This window comes from Lissotriton helveticus, chromosome 3_1, assembly GCF_964261635.1.
Source record: "Lissotriton helveticus chromosome 3_1, aLisHel1.1, whole genome shotgun sequence".
NCBI lineage: Eukaryota > Metazoa > Chordata > Amphibia > Caudata > Salamandridae > Lissotriton > Lissotriton helveticus.
In genome coordinates, this window is record NC_136061.1 from 896,555,116 (window position 1) to 896,571,697 (window position 16,582).

At 41.0% G+C, this 16,582-nt stretch overlaps 1 protein-coding gene across 1 annotated transcript in view; it reads right to left on the reverse strand.

Annotated features, from left to right (window-relative positions):
* Positions 1 to 2,504: 2,504 nt before the first annotated feature.
* Positions 2,505 to 16,582, reverse strand: part of MTF1 (metal regulatory transcription factor 1) — a 263,924-nt gene continuing 249,846 nt past the window's right edge. The window contains exon 10 of the mRNA XM_078681228.1: positions 2,505 to 5,159. Within this exon, the coding sequence (XP_078537354.1) occupies positions 4,765 to 5,159 (395 nt within the window). The 3' untranslated portion in view covers positions 2,505 to 4,764. The remainder of the gene's footprint in view (positions 5,160 to 16,582) is intronic.

The window sequence follows — 16,582 nt, forward strand, 5'->3', positions numbered from 1 at the left end:
ACATCTAGCTATTCAAATTTTGGAGGATCTTATGTTTGTAGTGAACAGAAAGAAGTTATGTTTGGAACATTGTCACATTTTGGGTTTTTTGGATTTCCAGATTCAGATATTGGAATGTGTTTTTAAATTACCAGTGGAGAAGGTAAGGAAAACTTGCAGGGAGATAAAGAAGATGTTGCAATGCAAATGGGTTTTGTTGAGACAGTTAGCAAGGGTGTTGGGTTTGTTGTCATCTTCAAATCAGGCAATTTTCTCCGGCACCTTTACATGATCGAGCAATGCAGATATTGAAGGCGAGGTATATTGGCAAGGGATTGAGGTACTCCCAGATGATTTGCATGGATCTGGAGACAAGTAGGGAACTAGAGTGGTGGCTAGAGAATTTAGAGGCCTGGAATATCATAGCGATTTTTGGGGAGGCACCAGATTTGTTGGTAGAGTCGGATGCAAGTCTTTTGTGTTGGGGGCAAGAATAGGTTGACTTACAACAGGAGGAAGTGGATGTTACAAGAGAAGAGAAATGCAGATCAATCATCTGGAATTGCTCGCAGGTTCGTTTGGGGTGAAGAGTTTTGTCAACGACTGGGCAAAGTATAGTGTGTTGTTTAAGATGGACAGTGTGCCTGTTGTAAGGTACATAAACAAATTGGGAGGTCCCCGGTCAAGCACTCTGGCAGAGTTAGCGAAGGAGCTTTGGCATTTTTATCTAGGCCACAATATCATGTTGCAAGCCCAGTATATTACTGGAATGAGCAACTCTGTGGCATATTGGAATTTCAGGAGGTTCACAAGTGGGAACCATTCAAAGTAGACTTGTTTGCAAGCAGGTGGAATTCTCAAATTCTCAGGTTTAACAGCTGGAAGACAGATCCGGAGGCAGTGGATGTGTTTCTTCTGTACTGGGGTGGATAGCAATTATGCTTTCCTGCCGCTTGTCTTAATTCAGAGACTTCTGTTAAAAGTGAGGAGAGATCACGCTGAGTTGTTGTGAGTGGCTCCCTTTAAGCCATACCAAGTGTGGTTTCCGGATGTCATGGATTTGTTAGTAGAAGATCCAGTTCAAATTTTAGGGTTTACAAATGTGTTGGTGAATCCCGTGGGACAATTGCACAAGTTGATTTTGCAATGTCAAATGCAGCTGATGAGATGGATGATTTCGGTAGGTATCAGGCCTATTGTTGAAAGCGAAAAAGCTTATAAGGACTCCTTGGCTGCAGGGACAAGAAAACATATAAGTTGGCATGGAAGAGTTGGGTATGTTGGTGTTCATCACGAGATTTGGATCCCGTTTCAGCTCCTGTGGTAAGTGTGGTAGATTATTTGACCGAGATTTTTTTAGGAGGCAAGTCTTACAGTTCAGTAAATCTGAAAAGATTGGCCATTTCAGCGGGACATGACTTGGTGGATGGTTTGCCACAAGGGCAGTAGGACGTGGTGAAGCGATTGATATGGAGGGTTCGTTTAATGGTGCGCCTGGAACCAAAGTATTCTTCCCTTTGGGACGTTGATTTGGTGTTAAAAGAATTGGCAGATTCAGGTGAGAATGTGGTTTTGGATTGAAAGTGTTTGTCATTTAAGTTAAGCATGCTTCTTTTTCAATATCTTTTAGAGGGGTATCGGAGGTAAGGACATTGGATATATCTTCACGTAGTTACGTACCAGAAGGGGTGTGTTCCTCCATGAGGAGACTAACAAAACCTATGTCCAAGACTATGGGCCAGATGTAGGTAATCTCAATTTACCTATTCTTAAATAGCATTTTTTTCCGATTCGGTATTTAAGAATAGTAAATGGGATGTAGATATTTTTTTGGTAAAAATTACCGTATCGGTAAGATTCAGTAATTAAGAATACCGATTCAGTAATTCCCATTCATTCCTATGGGCCTGGAGGCCCATAGGAATGAATGGGAATTACCGATTCGTTAAATACCGATTCAGTAAAAACAGAATCGGTAATAGGGGAAACCCTTTCAAGGGTGGCAGGGTGTCACATTGACATCCGTTGCACCACTGAATAGTGCTTGGGTGCACATGTGGCACACATACATGCCCTAATGGCATGTATGTCTGCCACATGGCACTGAATAATAAGCGAAAAATTGCTTTTTAAAAGGAATTCATTATTTACCACCAACTAATAGTTGGTAACGAATCCTTAAATGTAAGAAGCACTCACATGAGTGCTCCCTACATTACAGATTCGGTAATTTACCGAATCGGTATTTTAAGAATTCAGTAATTTACCAAATCCTTAAAATACCGAATCAGTAAATTACCGAATTTGTAATGGAGGCCACCTACATCTCAGTAGCCTAATACCGGTCGGTAACGGCCGAAATTCGGACATTTCGGCCGTTACCGACCGGTATTAGGTGACCTACATCTGGCCCTAAATTTTATCCAAACTTGGGCGACACAAGAAGTTGTGTGTGGTAAAGTGTACGCAGGAGTATGGAAGAAAGACATCTAGGTTGAGGGGTCACTTAGATTCTCAATTGCTGATTTTATTTAGGTACCCTCATAAACCTGTTTTAAGTTCTAACTCTAGCTAGATGGTTTAGGGAAGAAATGAGGAGAACAGGAATTTATGTTAGAAGGTTTGGAGTATATTCAGAAAGGGGGGCTATGGCTTCTAAAGCACAGGTTTTAGAAGGAATTTTGGGTAATTATTTAGCTGCAGCTGATTGTGTCAACAGATTCACTGTTTACAAGTTTGATTCTAAACCAAAAGAAAGAGCTGTGAGGAATATTATGGCAAGACTTTGAACACGCATAATATTGGCCTCTGTGCCCTGCCATAAAATTCAGATTTTCCACAGCAAGGGTTGGTAGAAAATCAGGATTTTAAATAAAGACATGGAGGTTAATATTATCCCTCCCAGTGGATAGTACCCACCCATTAATTTGTGATTTGTGTTTCAGGAAGCGGCAGTTATAAGAAGTAAAGATGAGGAATAAGATGACTTGGATCTGGTTATATAATTTGGAATAAAGAAAACAAAAAGGATCAGTTCAGGTTGTTCGCAGCATAAAGAAGGAAGATGGCTGCCTGGTTCAGTCATATATAGTGGATTGGAATGTTGTTAGCATTCCTAGTTCTAATGTAATAATGTAATGTTTTAAGTTGCTACTGTGTTGAGTAGCAATAAAGAGGTATGAATAATATTAGCCTCCGTGTATTTAATATAATCATGATTTTCTACCCACCTTTGCTGTGGAAAAATCGGTATTTTTGGGGGTGGGATATCAAATGGAGCGTTCTAAACTTTAATTAAAATAACTACTGATGACATCTAAACTTATAAAAACGCAGCTGTGATAGCATAAGTGTGAAACTACAGATCAGCAAATTTAGCTTTCTAGGGATATGGGGTTTGCTAGCACCGCTCTTAAAGGTACTGGAGTGTATTGTACAATGTTTTTTCTACCACTCGTAATTAAGTGGCATTTTTTTAAGTACTTTAAGTTCCCTAAAGGAGATGTAGCCAAGTGGCTAAATGCAAGTTCCTAAAAAAGGTAAATGAAACAGAGAACTTGGTAACTGTGAATTGACACCAGTTATATCCATCAAGCAAGTTTACCTTTCAGTTTGTTACAAATGGACCCTAATTGTTTGACACATTTGATTATTTCTAGAATGCACATAAAGTATAACAAATTATAAAACAAATATTGTATAACTGGTCAATTTAAATTGCCACTGTCTAGCAAAAAGCCACACTGTAGATTCGGACATATATTTGAATAGAGGAAGAAGGACCAGGTTGAATGCAGGGATTCCAACTAGAGAAGAATATGTGTAGGGCTCTTTTTTTCCCTTAACAGCAACACTAGCAAACATTTCCAAATCTTTTGGGGGATTAATACAATTTTTCAACAAAAAGGATATTAAGAGCATAACCCTATATTATGTCTCATGTAACCTCATCAACTTTGTGCTGTAAATCTCAGAACACCATATATTAAGTTCCTGTTTATTATAGATTTTAGTTGGATCCACATGAAAAAGATACGGCAGTGAGAGTAGAATGAGAGCTAAAACTTACTAAAAGAGATGAGTATTCTTGGCCTACACAGCCTGTCCAGTAGGGAAACACCGCGACTTGAGGACATTGCAGTGGCCATGTTTTAAACTACTCCTAAAACTGTAAACATAAGGCAAACCATGACCCCCCCTTACAGCCAATAAAAGCGCCTGACATAGTTAACCTGGTCTTTGCAGGCTGGTTTACTGTTTACTGGAGAGCTGGTTCCAAGAAAACAGCTTGCATATTTCACCCCACTTAAGACACTGAGACTTGTTTCTCCAATATCACATATATCGAATTGCATGGGTAGTTTAATCTGCTCCATAATTATAATTTTATGGGGTAAAACAAAAATATGTCAGCATTCTAGAAAATGCTGTAACAATAATTATCTGCACGTACCAAAATAACATATATTTTCTTTAAAATTACAATCTAAAACGGATTTAACCATACATATTCTCTCCTTATATTTTCTGCATTCCAGAAACTCTACAATTCATAATCATATACAAGCAAAAAGTGACTAATAGTGCAGCCAAAAAAACAAGTTCATATAAATAAATTTTCTTTATAAGTCACCTGAAGAGATGCTCCTGTAATGTAACTAAAGTCATATGTTGGGGGAAAAGCAAGATCCAAGCAGCAAAAAGTCCAGATTTAGAACCTTCAAATTCCTGACCTTTACACCAATGTTATCGTCAAGTCTGCAAGAGTATTTGTTCCATGTATCGTCACTTGCAGAAACTGTTGCTCAAGCTCATCTCCTCTCCTCCCTGCAAGAGTGCTTCCATTGGAATAAGAGATGGCGGTGTTAAGGGTTTTTGGAGGGAAAGGAAGTCTGCAACGTCCAAGACACCCAAGGAGTCTGTCGGCGAATCTGTGGTGTTAAGCGTCCTACTACCATCATCACAGGGAGAGAAAGGCAGCAAAGTCTCAGGCTGCAGTTGAGGTTTCTGTACTGAGGGACTGGGATCCTCTGCTGGTTCATCTTTTGGTGGTGGACGCTCTTCTTTTGAAGAGGCTCTATCATTAGCAGAGTCACGGCAGGCACACTGACACTGGCAGGACTCTTCTTGTTTTATGATAATAACTGGAAGACTGAGGCCAATTGGCTGACCAGAGTTTTCTGAAAAGAAGGAAAATAATATAAATCAGTGTGATACTGTTTTTTTTAATTCAGCTCAAGTAAGTCATCAATTGTTTAAATATGTAACCATGTTGCTGTTAATGTCTATCCAACCTCAATCCACTGATGATGATGATAAATGTTGCAGTAGATTGTGCGTTTACAGTTTTATCAAAGTGTGCAGTGACTGACAATGTACTTCTTATATTGATAGAATAGATATTGTAGGCCTAATTGACGCTGTAAAGTTTAAAGTATTACTGATGGAGTTGAACATTCAAATTTGAAATTGTAAACCTTAAGAAAATACATGCATAAGTATGACTAGCTACAAAATACACATTTATCGCTGGCATCTATTAAACTGGATGTATCATAATCAGACCTCAGCACTCAAAAGTAGATTTAAACAAGCATTTGCAATGCAAATCGGTCTAACCTTTGGGACCTTATATGTATTTAGCTATGCAGCACATTAGCCTGGGTGCTTAAACATCCACAGTTCTTTAACATGGAGGGAAAGTAAGCACCAAACGTTGGAGCGCCTTTCAGCGGGAAATGGTATAGTTCAAAGTTCTATTTTTAATACAAAAGCAGGGCCTTCGGTGGTCATATCACTGAAAATACAAGATTTGAACAAAATATTATTGTATACGGGTGCTCGTGGAAGACAATTTCTATGGACTGCAATCTAGATAATGCTAAAGTGATTCTGGTATTTTACTGACCTCTGCTGGTTGTTTTCTATCAAGTAAGTTAAATAGAGGCAGTTGACAGAAAAGTAAAAAAAAGAAAGTTCCTCAGCAGAAAGCAATTCTGGTATTTTACGGACCTCTGCTGGTCGTTTTCTATCAAGACAGTTAAATAGAAGCAGATGAACAGAAAAAAGCCCCTAAGCGGAAGCAGACAAGTCCTAGGGCTGATCTCCAGAGCCCACAAAGTACATACACATATCAGTATATACGAAAGTATATACAAGAGCTCTCGAGTATTCAACCTAAAAATGGGGAGGTGTTCACCCCACTATATAAGTTGACAGTTTAAATGACATTGGCTTCATGACACTATGCTACTCCTCAGAAAATGTCTATTATTTGTGGATTAGGTTCAATCTGAGAAGAATGACATTCCGTGTCTTGGACTCAAAACCTCAGTGTTTACACCCCACCCAATAAACAATCAGAGTGTGTTTGGGGGAGATAAGCAGTAATAAAATATCTTGAATTTAAATCGGATCTAGTTTTTTTTTTACATTTATGTTGTTTGTTTATATATGGACTTAATTCCTAATCAGATTTTTCATTTACCCACTTTGCTCTGACCTTTTAACTCGAGAGGGTGACGCCAGCTTGAATAGAAACTATATAGATAAAATGTTTCCTGTTAGTGGTAGCTTAAACAGAAAATGAGAAGTGACTTTCATGATCATTCTGTTACTATTAGTATTTATTTCCATACCGTCTCTGTAATGAAGGATGCCACATTAAATTTGGACGCCCCTCAACTTGTGAGTACCTCTGCTAACTTGAAATATACCATTGCATCACACCGTAAATCAAGGGCCTCCACCAAATTCCAATCGTTTTTTTCGGACATGAGAGTCTGAAGCACCACATATGCTTGGGCATCCTGAATGAGGCAAAATGGTGTTAACAGTACCAGATATATATTATTAAGGTAATTTTAGGTCTAGTCTACCAGACAGCACATGTCCTATTTTAGGTTTACCAAGGAATTATATTGTGATTAAAGACACAGTTTGGCTAAATTGCTCATTGGCTGCCTTCTTATTCAATAATTTTCCTTGTGCATCTTGTTCTTCCTGTGTTTATCCCTCCTCCGTCATCTTGACTAGCTGAAGTCTGTCCTTCCATTATCACATGTGTGATTATCCGATCACATTCAGAATTGCTCCCTTCCTCATGTGCTTCTTTTCCTGTCTTGCCACACTGCCTTTATTTTTACTTTATTCATCCCCATGCCCACTCCCAAATTGCTTCCCCCGCCCTCTGCTCAAAATTTTTGAAAACTTTAGAGGGCCATTTGCTGCTGGCCCACTCCACAGTTCAATAACTGCTTCTGCACATAAAAAAAATCAGTCTGGACTGATCGGCAAGTTAAAAAGGAAACAAAATAGTGTACATGCGTGGAGACTTCTGTAAGCTTATGTACTCACACAAGTGGCCAGCATCATGATGAAACCGCGGGCAGCGGCTGCATCATCACAGTTTTAGTTTTATATATATATATATATTTTTTTTTAAGTGCACATTACTGCACAGCATCAGCAAAAGCATTGTAATGCCAACAGATCAAGTAGGAGATTCCTCCCGGCTTTGCCAATGCTAGACCCTTACTGCCATCTTGTTTTTCATACTTTGTAACTGGTTGGGAATTTGATTTCAGAGCCAGATAATGACGGGAGCAGGGATACAGAATCATTCTGACCAGTTTTCATGTAAATAAGTTGTGCAGAACTTCATGACCATAGCTCCAATCTTTTGAAAAGCATTAGGGGTGGACCACAATCCTTCCCTACAAAAGCATACAATGAACAAATGGTTAGACTTTCTAACAACTTTTTTTCAAATGGCATATCAAAACTCTTGAAACTTCGAGATTAAGCAGCGTATCCTCAACTGAGAAGGTGATAAGCCTAGGCTGAAGGAACTGTCCAAGGATAAATCTTTTAATTGTGAACGGCAAAGAGGCACCGTTTACATGAAAGAGCATGATGATCAGTGATTCTTTTGGCAAATGCAATCGCCGCAAGAAAATCAATTTTCTAAGTTAGGAAATCTAGGTCGTGCAAAGACTTAGACAGACAGCTTTAAATGGTGTCTGCATTAGAGGGACTACAGCAATATTTAAATCACACAGAGAAGCAAGGTGTCTAATGGGCAGGTGTTCTTGGAGCAGTCTATTAAACGGGTGCTTTATTACCTCATTGTTCGGAATTTTTTTTAACAAGTGTCCTGTTAAAGTAGATACAATGGCTGACTGAGTAGGAATAGTATTTATTAGAAGTACTAAGAAGCAAAACTAGTGAAGACAAAAAATGGGAATCAGTACCATCTTACTTCAACTCTTATAGTCTGATAATTGAAGGAACTCTGAATGAAGGGAGAAGGGAACTTCTTGATTAGTCTAGAAGGAAACGATTTTTCTTCACTCTGATTGCAAGCATATTTTCAACAGAAAGTTGTTATATGTGGTGGGAAGGAAGTCCTACGCCTCAACGTCCCAGCTCGAAACAATTGTTGATAACATTCTTCTTCAGGCTCCAATTCATGTGAAGCCATGGTGGAGTCTGGCCAAAGCATCTACTTTGACTTTCATCTCGACTAAGTGGAATGCTACAGGAGAGTATTGTTCAGCAGTAACCTCACCTAGAAATGTGACACTACAAGGCACCGAAAGTAAGGCTGCCACCAACAGTAAATTTATATAACAACTTTGTAGCACTATTGATTTTAGGACAGAAACACCTTCTCTGAGAGGAGGTTATGCAGAAATGACTTCTCGGTGGTAGATTTTAATATTCTTGTACTGAGCTCTCCAGAGACAGTAAGTTTGATAGCCTAGGTAATATTGTCCAAAGCCATACTGGCATGGCAAGCGGTCATGAATAGTTAATGAATTCAAGGGTGAAAAGGAGTACTCTTTAGATACAGAAGCACTTAAGTTAGTAGTGCAAGTCAGCTGAAGGAATCACTTGGAGGAACTCCAGCAATTTAAAGGTATAGCCTGTGTTGTACTTGCCAGGTCATGTAAAGAGGAGCATAAGTGCAAGGGAGAGAATGTAGAAAATGACTCTGAAGTGTTGACCTTGAGCAAATATTGATTTGTTTAGGCTCAGAGTTCGAACGTGACTTCCCTCCTTGTTAGTTCTTCACAACTGCCAAGGATTGGACCATTACTGCTCACAGGCCAAACAATGGAATATGTAAACATTCTGGTGTCTTTTAAAGAACCACATTACAACATATCCTCCTAGTTTCGTAACACAAGCTAATAAGAGCAAATAGGAACAGTGAATGATAAAAATGAATAACTGTAAAAGATAAACAAATAACTTATGCAATAAACAAGGAAAACACCCCCCCAACCACCAGCAACTCTAAAAAATATAATAAATGAAGCAAAGTAACAATAATGTATCTCACAAAATATCGTAAATAGATGGGAGCTCTTCTTAGATTTTGAACTCTCACAAATCCAGAAGTCATGTTCCTACTTCCTAAATCTTCTTGGAAAGATGCACCAGCTCCACATTTACCAGAAACAGAATGAGATTGAACCACACAAGACAGAGACAAAACAGTCGAGCCATCCTTATCTCCCATTAACATAAAGCCGCTGCTCAAATTACCCTTCTAATCACTCCTGATCTTGCATTTACACGATCCAAACTTAACGACTCTCCTATAATTCCACTGTTCACCATTTTTCAACATCACATGCTAGTGATGAACTTCTTTAACTTGAAAAGATCCACAGAAGTTTCACAAACCTTTGATCACTAGACCGGAGTTTACTTTTACCCAATCTCCTGGTACAATCTTGCTTTGCCTTTTGCCCCAAGCATTAGACAATTTTGAGTCATCCCCCACCATGTTTGGTGATATCTTCTCACCCTTAATCAGCTTTTTCAACAGGACAGTATTCGTTTAGTACTAGGCTCCCTACCCCACATCAAAAAGAAGGGTGAAGTGTTTACAGAAGCATTCTCTGCCCTGCTGTGCACCCAGACTAAGTCAGAAACTGTCCTTTCAACATTAACTTGTTGACTAGTGCCATCTGATTAGACCCTTTAACCATTCATTTGGCCCAGTCAACAATTCCATTCGCATGGGGATTGTACAGAGCTGTGTGTGAATGTGTACCTCCACAGAAACATGTTGACCCCACTTAAGAGGAAGTAGCCAAACAATTTATTTGGCCCCCTTCCCACACCTTGTTTTTAATATGTCTTATTGGCCACCCAATAAAATATTTTTGTGACACAATCTAGACATTTTTAAGTAAATCACACTGTCACCCTTCCACACTTCACAAACACAAAAAACCAGCTCCGCAGTACCTCTGGCGTCGAAGCACACCGGGGAGGCACTCGGTCTCTCCCAGTGGGGCCCGATGATGAAGCATGTCACCAACCAGGTTGGTGAGTGAGGGCCTTCTATACCAATCTAACTAGATTTATATATCTATCCCCATGCTCCCTCTATTGACGTTTTAGTAGTCACACTCTTTTGTTGTTTATACTACATATTGGGGGACCAAGAGTGTTTTCTCTATAATATCCCTCTCTCTCTTGTTGATTATGAGTATCTAGCAGCGCACAGCCGTGAGAGTACAATTGAGGCAGAACATCCTTTCTGACCCTCCTTTTTTTTTTAAAAACACTTTTTTCTTACACCATGGCAAACCTGGGACTCACATATTCTGAGTCGGAGGTAGATGCCCTTCTAGCTGACCCTTCCCTTTTTGCTGACCCTGCTATTTCCCAGGCCATCGCCCACACCACAGATGGGAGAAATTAACTGAGCAAAAACGTGAAAGGATTCGAACAATTTTACATGGGACCATACTCAAAGAAAACCTCCGTACTAACACAGCACCAAGAGGGCTCTTGGTGACAAATGTCCCTCGAATCTTTCTGAATGATGCAACCTTCTGTAAAGAGTGGCAATTATAGCATGGCACTGCACACACAATTGGATAGTGCTTATTATAAAAACTGTGCTACGCCTATCAGAAGCCCTGATGGTGGAAATACACCAGACTGAGACACATTTTAAAACCACACTGACGGGTTACAAGAAAAAACTCGAAGAAATTAACAAAGAGATAACTGAATATAAACACAATTTAATGCAATCAAAAGTGACCAAATTCCAAAAAGACCTTAAAAAATTTGAATTCAACAAGGTCTATCCCTATGCTGGCCCAACCTATACACCACCTATAAAGAATACCAGCAACTCTGACTACTCGGATGGCTATTAATCCAACAGTAGTTGGTCAAGTGGTGGTAGTTATAGACAGAGACGAGGAACAAGGGGCAGATATGGACACAACAATCAACAGCCAAGGTGGCCTCCGTTCTCCACACCTGGGGGTGGACCGCCACCCATGCACTTCCATCAACCGCCCTTTCCAATGATGGGCTGGAATCCAGCATATATGCAACCACCACATTTCCAACAAAATCAATACCAACTGCCTTTTTTAGAGAAGGCCGGAGAGGGAGAGGCAAGAGAAGATGACCAAACCAGGTCACATGGGAAACAGAGGACTCAGTGGGCAACAACACCCGCAGCAAGGCACCACTACCAAGCACAAGTGCACAGTGAGTCTGATCACTAATCTTTCAGATAAAGACCTTTCTCCTGTAGAAACCCAAGTACTAGAAAAGGGTCTTGGCTTCGTTCCTACACCCAGACCAGATAAATTCAAACTGCATTGTGAGCTATCAGACTTTTTCAGTAAACTGAATTTAAAGCCTTTTTTGAGGGAAAAGAAGACGCCACTTCACCAACTGCCAAAGGCGACACCGGCCTAAGATTAAAATCTGGTTTCACACCACTGCCCTACACAGTGCCTGTGGAGATAATAGCTTTTGAACAAGCGGTTTTCCATGATATAGAAACTTACCAAGAACCTCCACCTTCAAAAACTTCAGTGCACTAGAATACCACGCCCTTCAGAATAATAAAGATATCACTCTGAAGCCAGCCAACAAAGGGGGTGGCATAGTCATTCAGAACACCAAGGATTATGACAAAATCTGTCTTAACCTCCTAGATGATAGGAAGAACTACACCCCACTCAGGAAAGATCCATCACCTGAGCTTAAAACACGTATCAGTAACTTGGTCACCTATCCAAACACGAAGCAGAATTTGTTACCACAGGGGATAGTGTGATATCATACTTTTACACACTACCGAAATCTCCAAAAAACTAAACCCCCCGCCAGGGAGACCTATCGTGTCAGGGATTGGTTCACTCCTGGAACCACTGTCGCGTTTCTGCGACCATTTTTTGAAACTTGTTATTCAAAGTACCCCCACATATCTGAAAGATACTAAGAGCCGACTGCAGCTTTTACAGGACTTAACCTTTGAAGAAGGGTCCATCATACTAGTTACCCTAGAAATCGAAAGTCTATATACGATAGCATCCCCCAGGACGACACCATCAGGGTTCTGGGGGCAGCTCTAGACTCCACCAATTGGGAATATCAGACACCTAAAGAATTTATCTTGGAGTGCGCCACTTTGGCCCTCAAAGAGAACTTTTTTGAATACAAAGGCAACCTGTTCCTCCAATGCATGGGTACTTCAATGGGCAGTACTTTTGCCTCAAGTGTGGCTGGGCTTTACGTCCATGATTTTGAAGCCAAACACATTCTACCCACAAACAGCCGGTATGCCTCCTCCATAGGCCTATGGAGAAGGTATATAGATGACGTCCTCTACATTTGAAAGGGCAGTGAATCTCTTCTCCAAGAGTTTCTGGAATGGATAAACACTCTAGATGAGAACTTGAAATTCACACATTCCAGTAGCAAACATAAAGTGTTTTTCTTGGATGTGATAATCACAGTAAACAACACCACATTGACCACCAGGACACACTATAAACCTACTGCTAAAAACTATCTTCTTGAATTTTCAAGTTTCCATCCTCGGCCACTTAGGGAAAACCTTCCATATGGCCAATACTCTGAATCAGGCGAAACTGCAGCAGCATAAAAGATTTTCGTGATCAAGCCACTGATCTGACTTCAAGACTCCAAGCAAGAGGCTACCCAGATAAAATTCTGGATAAAAGCTATAAAAGGCCCCGCAATCAACCCTGTGAAGTTCTGCTGAAAGACAACGTTAGGGAACCGCAGGACACCCCTCTCACTTGTGTAACCACCTACAGCAGCTTGTCTAATGCTTTGAAGAAATCCATTAGTAAAAACTGGAGGATAATCACAAGCAATAGCAAGACTTGGCAAAAACCCTTGTTCTCTTTCAAAAGAGTTTCAAAAAGGGGGCGGTGATGGACAAAGTATCTGAGTTAATCAGAACACTCCTACCCAGTCAACAGATCAGGGCTTGATCCATCACCGTTTTTTAGCTCACTGCACCATCCCAGTTCAGAACCTGGCTATATGCAAATTAGTCTGTCCCTGGCCCAGTGCATCATGGGAACAGGGCAGACCAAACTACCAAGCCAATTCTTCACTGGAAAGGAAACAAGCTTCCGGGGACCGGTTTCTGGCATTACAGCCGTCTTCGGCCCGGCTTGCTTGAATCCTGATGGTGGAGTGAGCAAGGGACTCATGTCTGAGCATACCCTTCCACACTCATGGTGGCCAAAATGATTTCAAAAAGGGGGTGGTGATGGACAGAGTATCTGAGTTAATCAGAACACTCCTACCCAGTCAACAGATCAGGGCTTGATCCATCACCGTTTTTTAGCTCACTGCACCATCCCAGTTCAGAACCTGGCTATATGCAAATTAGTCTGTCCCTGGCCCAGTGCATCATGGGAACAGGGCAGACCAAACTACCAAGCCAATTCTTCACTGGAAAGGAAACAAGCTTCCGGGGACCGGTTTCTGGCATTACAGCTGTCTTCGGCCCGGCTTGCTTGAATCCTGATGGTGCAGTGAGCAAGGGACTCATGTCTGAGCATACCCTTCCACACTCATGGTGGCCAAAATAATTTCAAAAAGGGGGTGGTGATGGACAGAGTATCTGAGTTAATCAGAACACTCCTACCCAGTCAACAGATCAGGGCTTGATCCATCACCGTTTTTTAGCTCACTGCACCATCCCAGTTCAGAACCTGGCTATATGCAAATTAGTCTGTCCCTGGCCCAGTGCATCATGGGAACAGGGCAGACCAAACTACCAAGCCAATTCTTCACTGGAAAGGAAACAAGCTTCCGGGGACCGGTTTCTGGCATTACAGCCGTCTTCGGCCCGGCTTGCTTGAATCCTGATGGTGCAGTGAGCAAGGGACTCATGTCTGAGCATACCCTTCCACACTCATGGTGGCCAAAATAATTTCAAAAAGGGGGTGGTGATGGACAGAGTATCTGAGTTAATCAGAACACTCCTACCCAGTCAACAGATCAGAAAAGAGGACAGAGCCTGAAAGACTCATTAGTACACACACGTCCGCGGGACAATCTAACATTGGCTGAAAAATCAGTCACAGACACTTGGGGTCTTCCGAGAGTAACAGGCCATTTCCCATGCTCCAATTGCAGTGTCTGCCATTTAACAACACACACTTAAAACCTGAATCTTGAACCTGGGAAAACATGGACGCAACGGGTTCACACAAATTGTAACTCTACCAACGTAGTTTATCTGATCACATGCCCGTGCACAAATGCACCTCATTGAGAGCATGGCATATTTTTAACAACCCAACTGCGCAAGATCGTAAATAATTGTGTGTCTTGTCTCTTTTCTCTGTGTTTGTTATTGTCATTTTCCTTTACAGGTGCAACTGGTTCCTCTAAATTAGAGGCTAACCACCCCCTTTTTTCTTCTAATTACACTTTTTTTTACATTTTTCACTTTCACGTCCTCAAGTCAGGGTGGGTCTTAGCGCACCCATACCGCCGAGGTACAACTCTTAGGTCCTGACGAATGCCAGGTAACTAACACCACAATGGCAGAAACATGTTGACCCCACTTAAGAGGAAGTAGTCGAACAATTTATTTGGCCCCCTTCCCACACCTCGTTTTTAATATGTCTGACTGGCCACCCATTAAAAATAATTTGTGACACAATCTAGACATTTTTAAGTAAATCACACTGTCACCCTTCCACCCTTCACAAACACAGAAAACCAGCTCTGCAGTAACTCTGGCATCGAAGCACACCGGGGTGGCACTCGGTCTCTCCCGGTGGGGCCCGATGATGAAGCATGTCACCAACCAGGTGAGTGAGGGCCTTCTATTCAGATCTAAATAGATTGATATATCTATCCCCATGCTCCCTCTCTTGATGTTTTAGTAGTCACACTATTTTGTTGTTTATACTACCTCCACATGATGACACAAATTCTCTCATTGCATGAGATGTCAGTTGGGTAACACTGTCTGTAATCAGTCACTCCGGAAACCCTTCATCCTTAAAGATTTCTCACAAGACTTTTTTTGTGGATGCTGTTGACATTTCAGACATAGATTTCACTTCTAGACACCTGGAATTCACATCAACCAAAACAAGAGCAAACCTACCCTCATGCCTAACACCAAACATAGGACCTATCATGTCCACACACACAAACTGTGCCAAACTTGTTCAGGGTTACGCACAGTACCAAAATCTGTTTGACCTCCAACTTTCAACCTCTTTTCATTCTCCATACATACCTCACACCGTTCCACCCAATTCACCACATCATCATCTATCCCTGGCCACCAAAATTCTGATCTGAAGCAATACCAAATAATTTTCCTACGCTTCCACAGATGGTAGAATTTTCTCACCACGCACCAAAATTGTGTCACCTGCTAATGACAACTCATCCAACAACTTCCAAAAAGCCTCAAAGCGGTCGGCAAAGTACTCTTTTTTCATCCACCTTTCATTATCAGTTGAATAACTTCTCTCAGGACCTTATCATTACCATAGCTTAATTTCACTCATTGTTACTTACCCACTCTAAACTCCATTGGACAACATCACTAACACTTGCCATAGCTCCTTCCTTCCCACTCTGAATAATTGCCTCCTTGTTCACAGATTCCCAGTCCAACAGCAAACGCAAGAGGCAGTCCACCTGTACATTTTTCCGTCCAGGTATATATTCAACTGTGTAGTAATACTTCTGTAACCGGGCCTCCAGTTTGGCAGAACCATCGCCTACACCTCCCAGAGATAACATTTTCACAAAAGGTTTGTGATCAGTACAGAGTCTAATCTGACTTTGCCTATTCTGAAGTACTCCATTCTCCTGGCTGCTGCCAAAACCTCCCTCTCAATAACTGAATAATGATGTTCCGTGGATGTCAAGGAGCAAGATGTAAACACAATAGATTGTTTTTTTACCCATGAAATTTCTACAATATAGCCCCTATTACACAAGTACTCGCATCTACAGTCACAGCAGATTTACATCTGGGGCCAAACCGTACCACAATACTGGTCTCACACACTTCTTTTTTGATATTGTCAAGACATGAATTTTGTGGATCATCCCAACAGACGTTTACACCTCTTCTTAACAAACTTTTTAAATCCCCCAACTTAGAAACAAAATTCCTCACAAACTTCACACACCTAAAAAATATCTTAATTGGTCCTTGTTTCGTGGTGCTGGTACCAATAATGTAATTGAAGCGAACAGATCTTTTTAGTTTTAATCCCATCAGCTGACAAGGTATGACCACGATACTCAA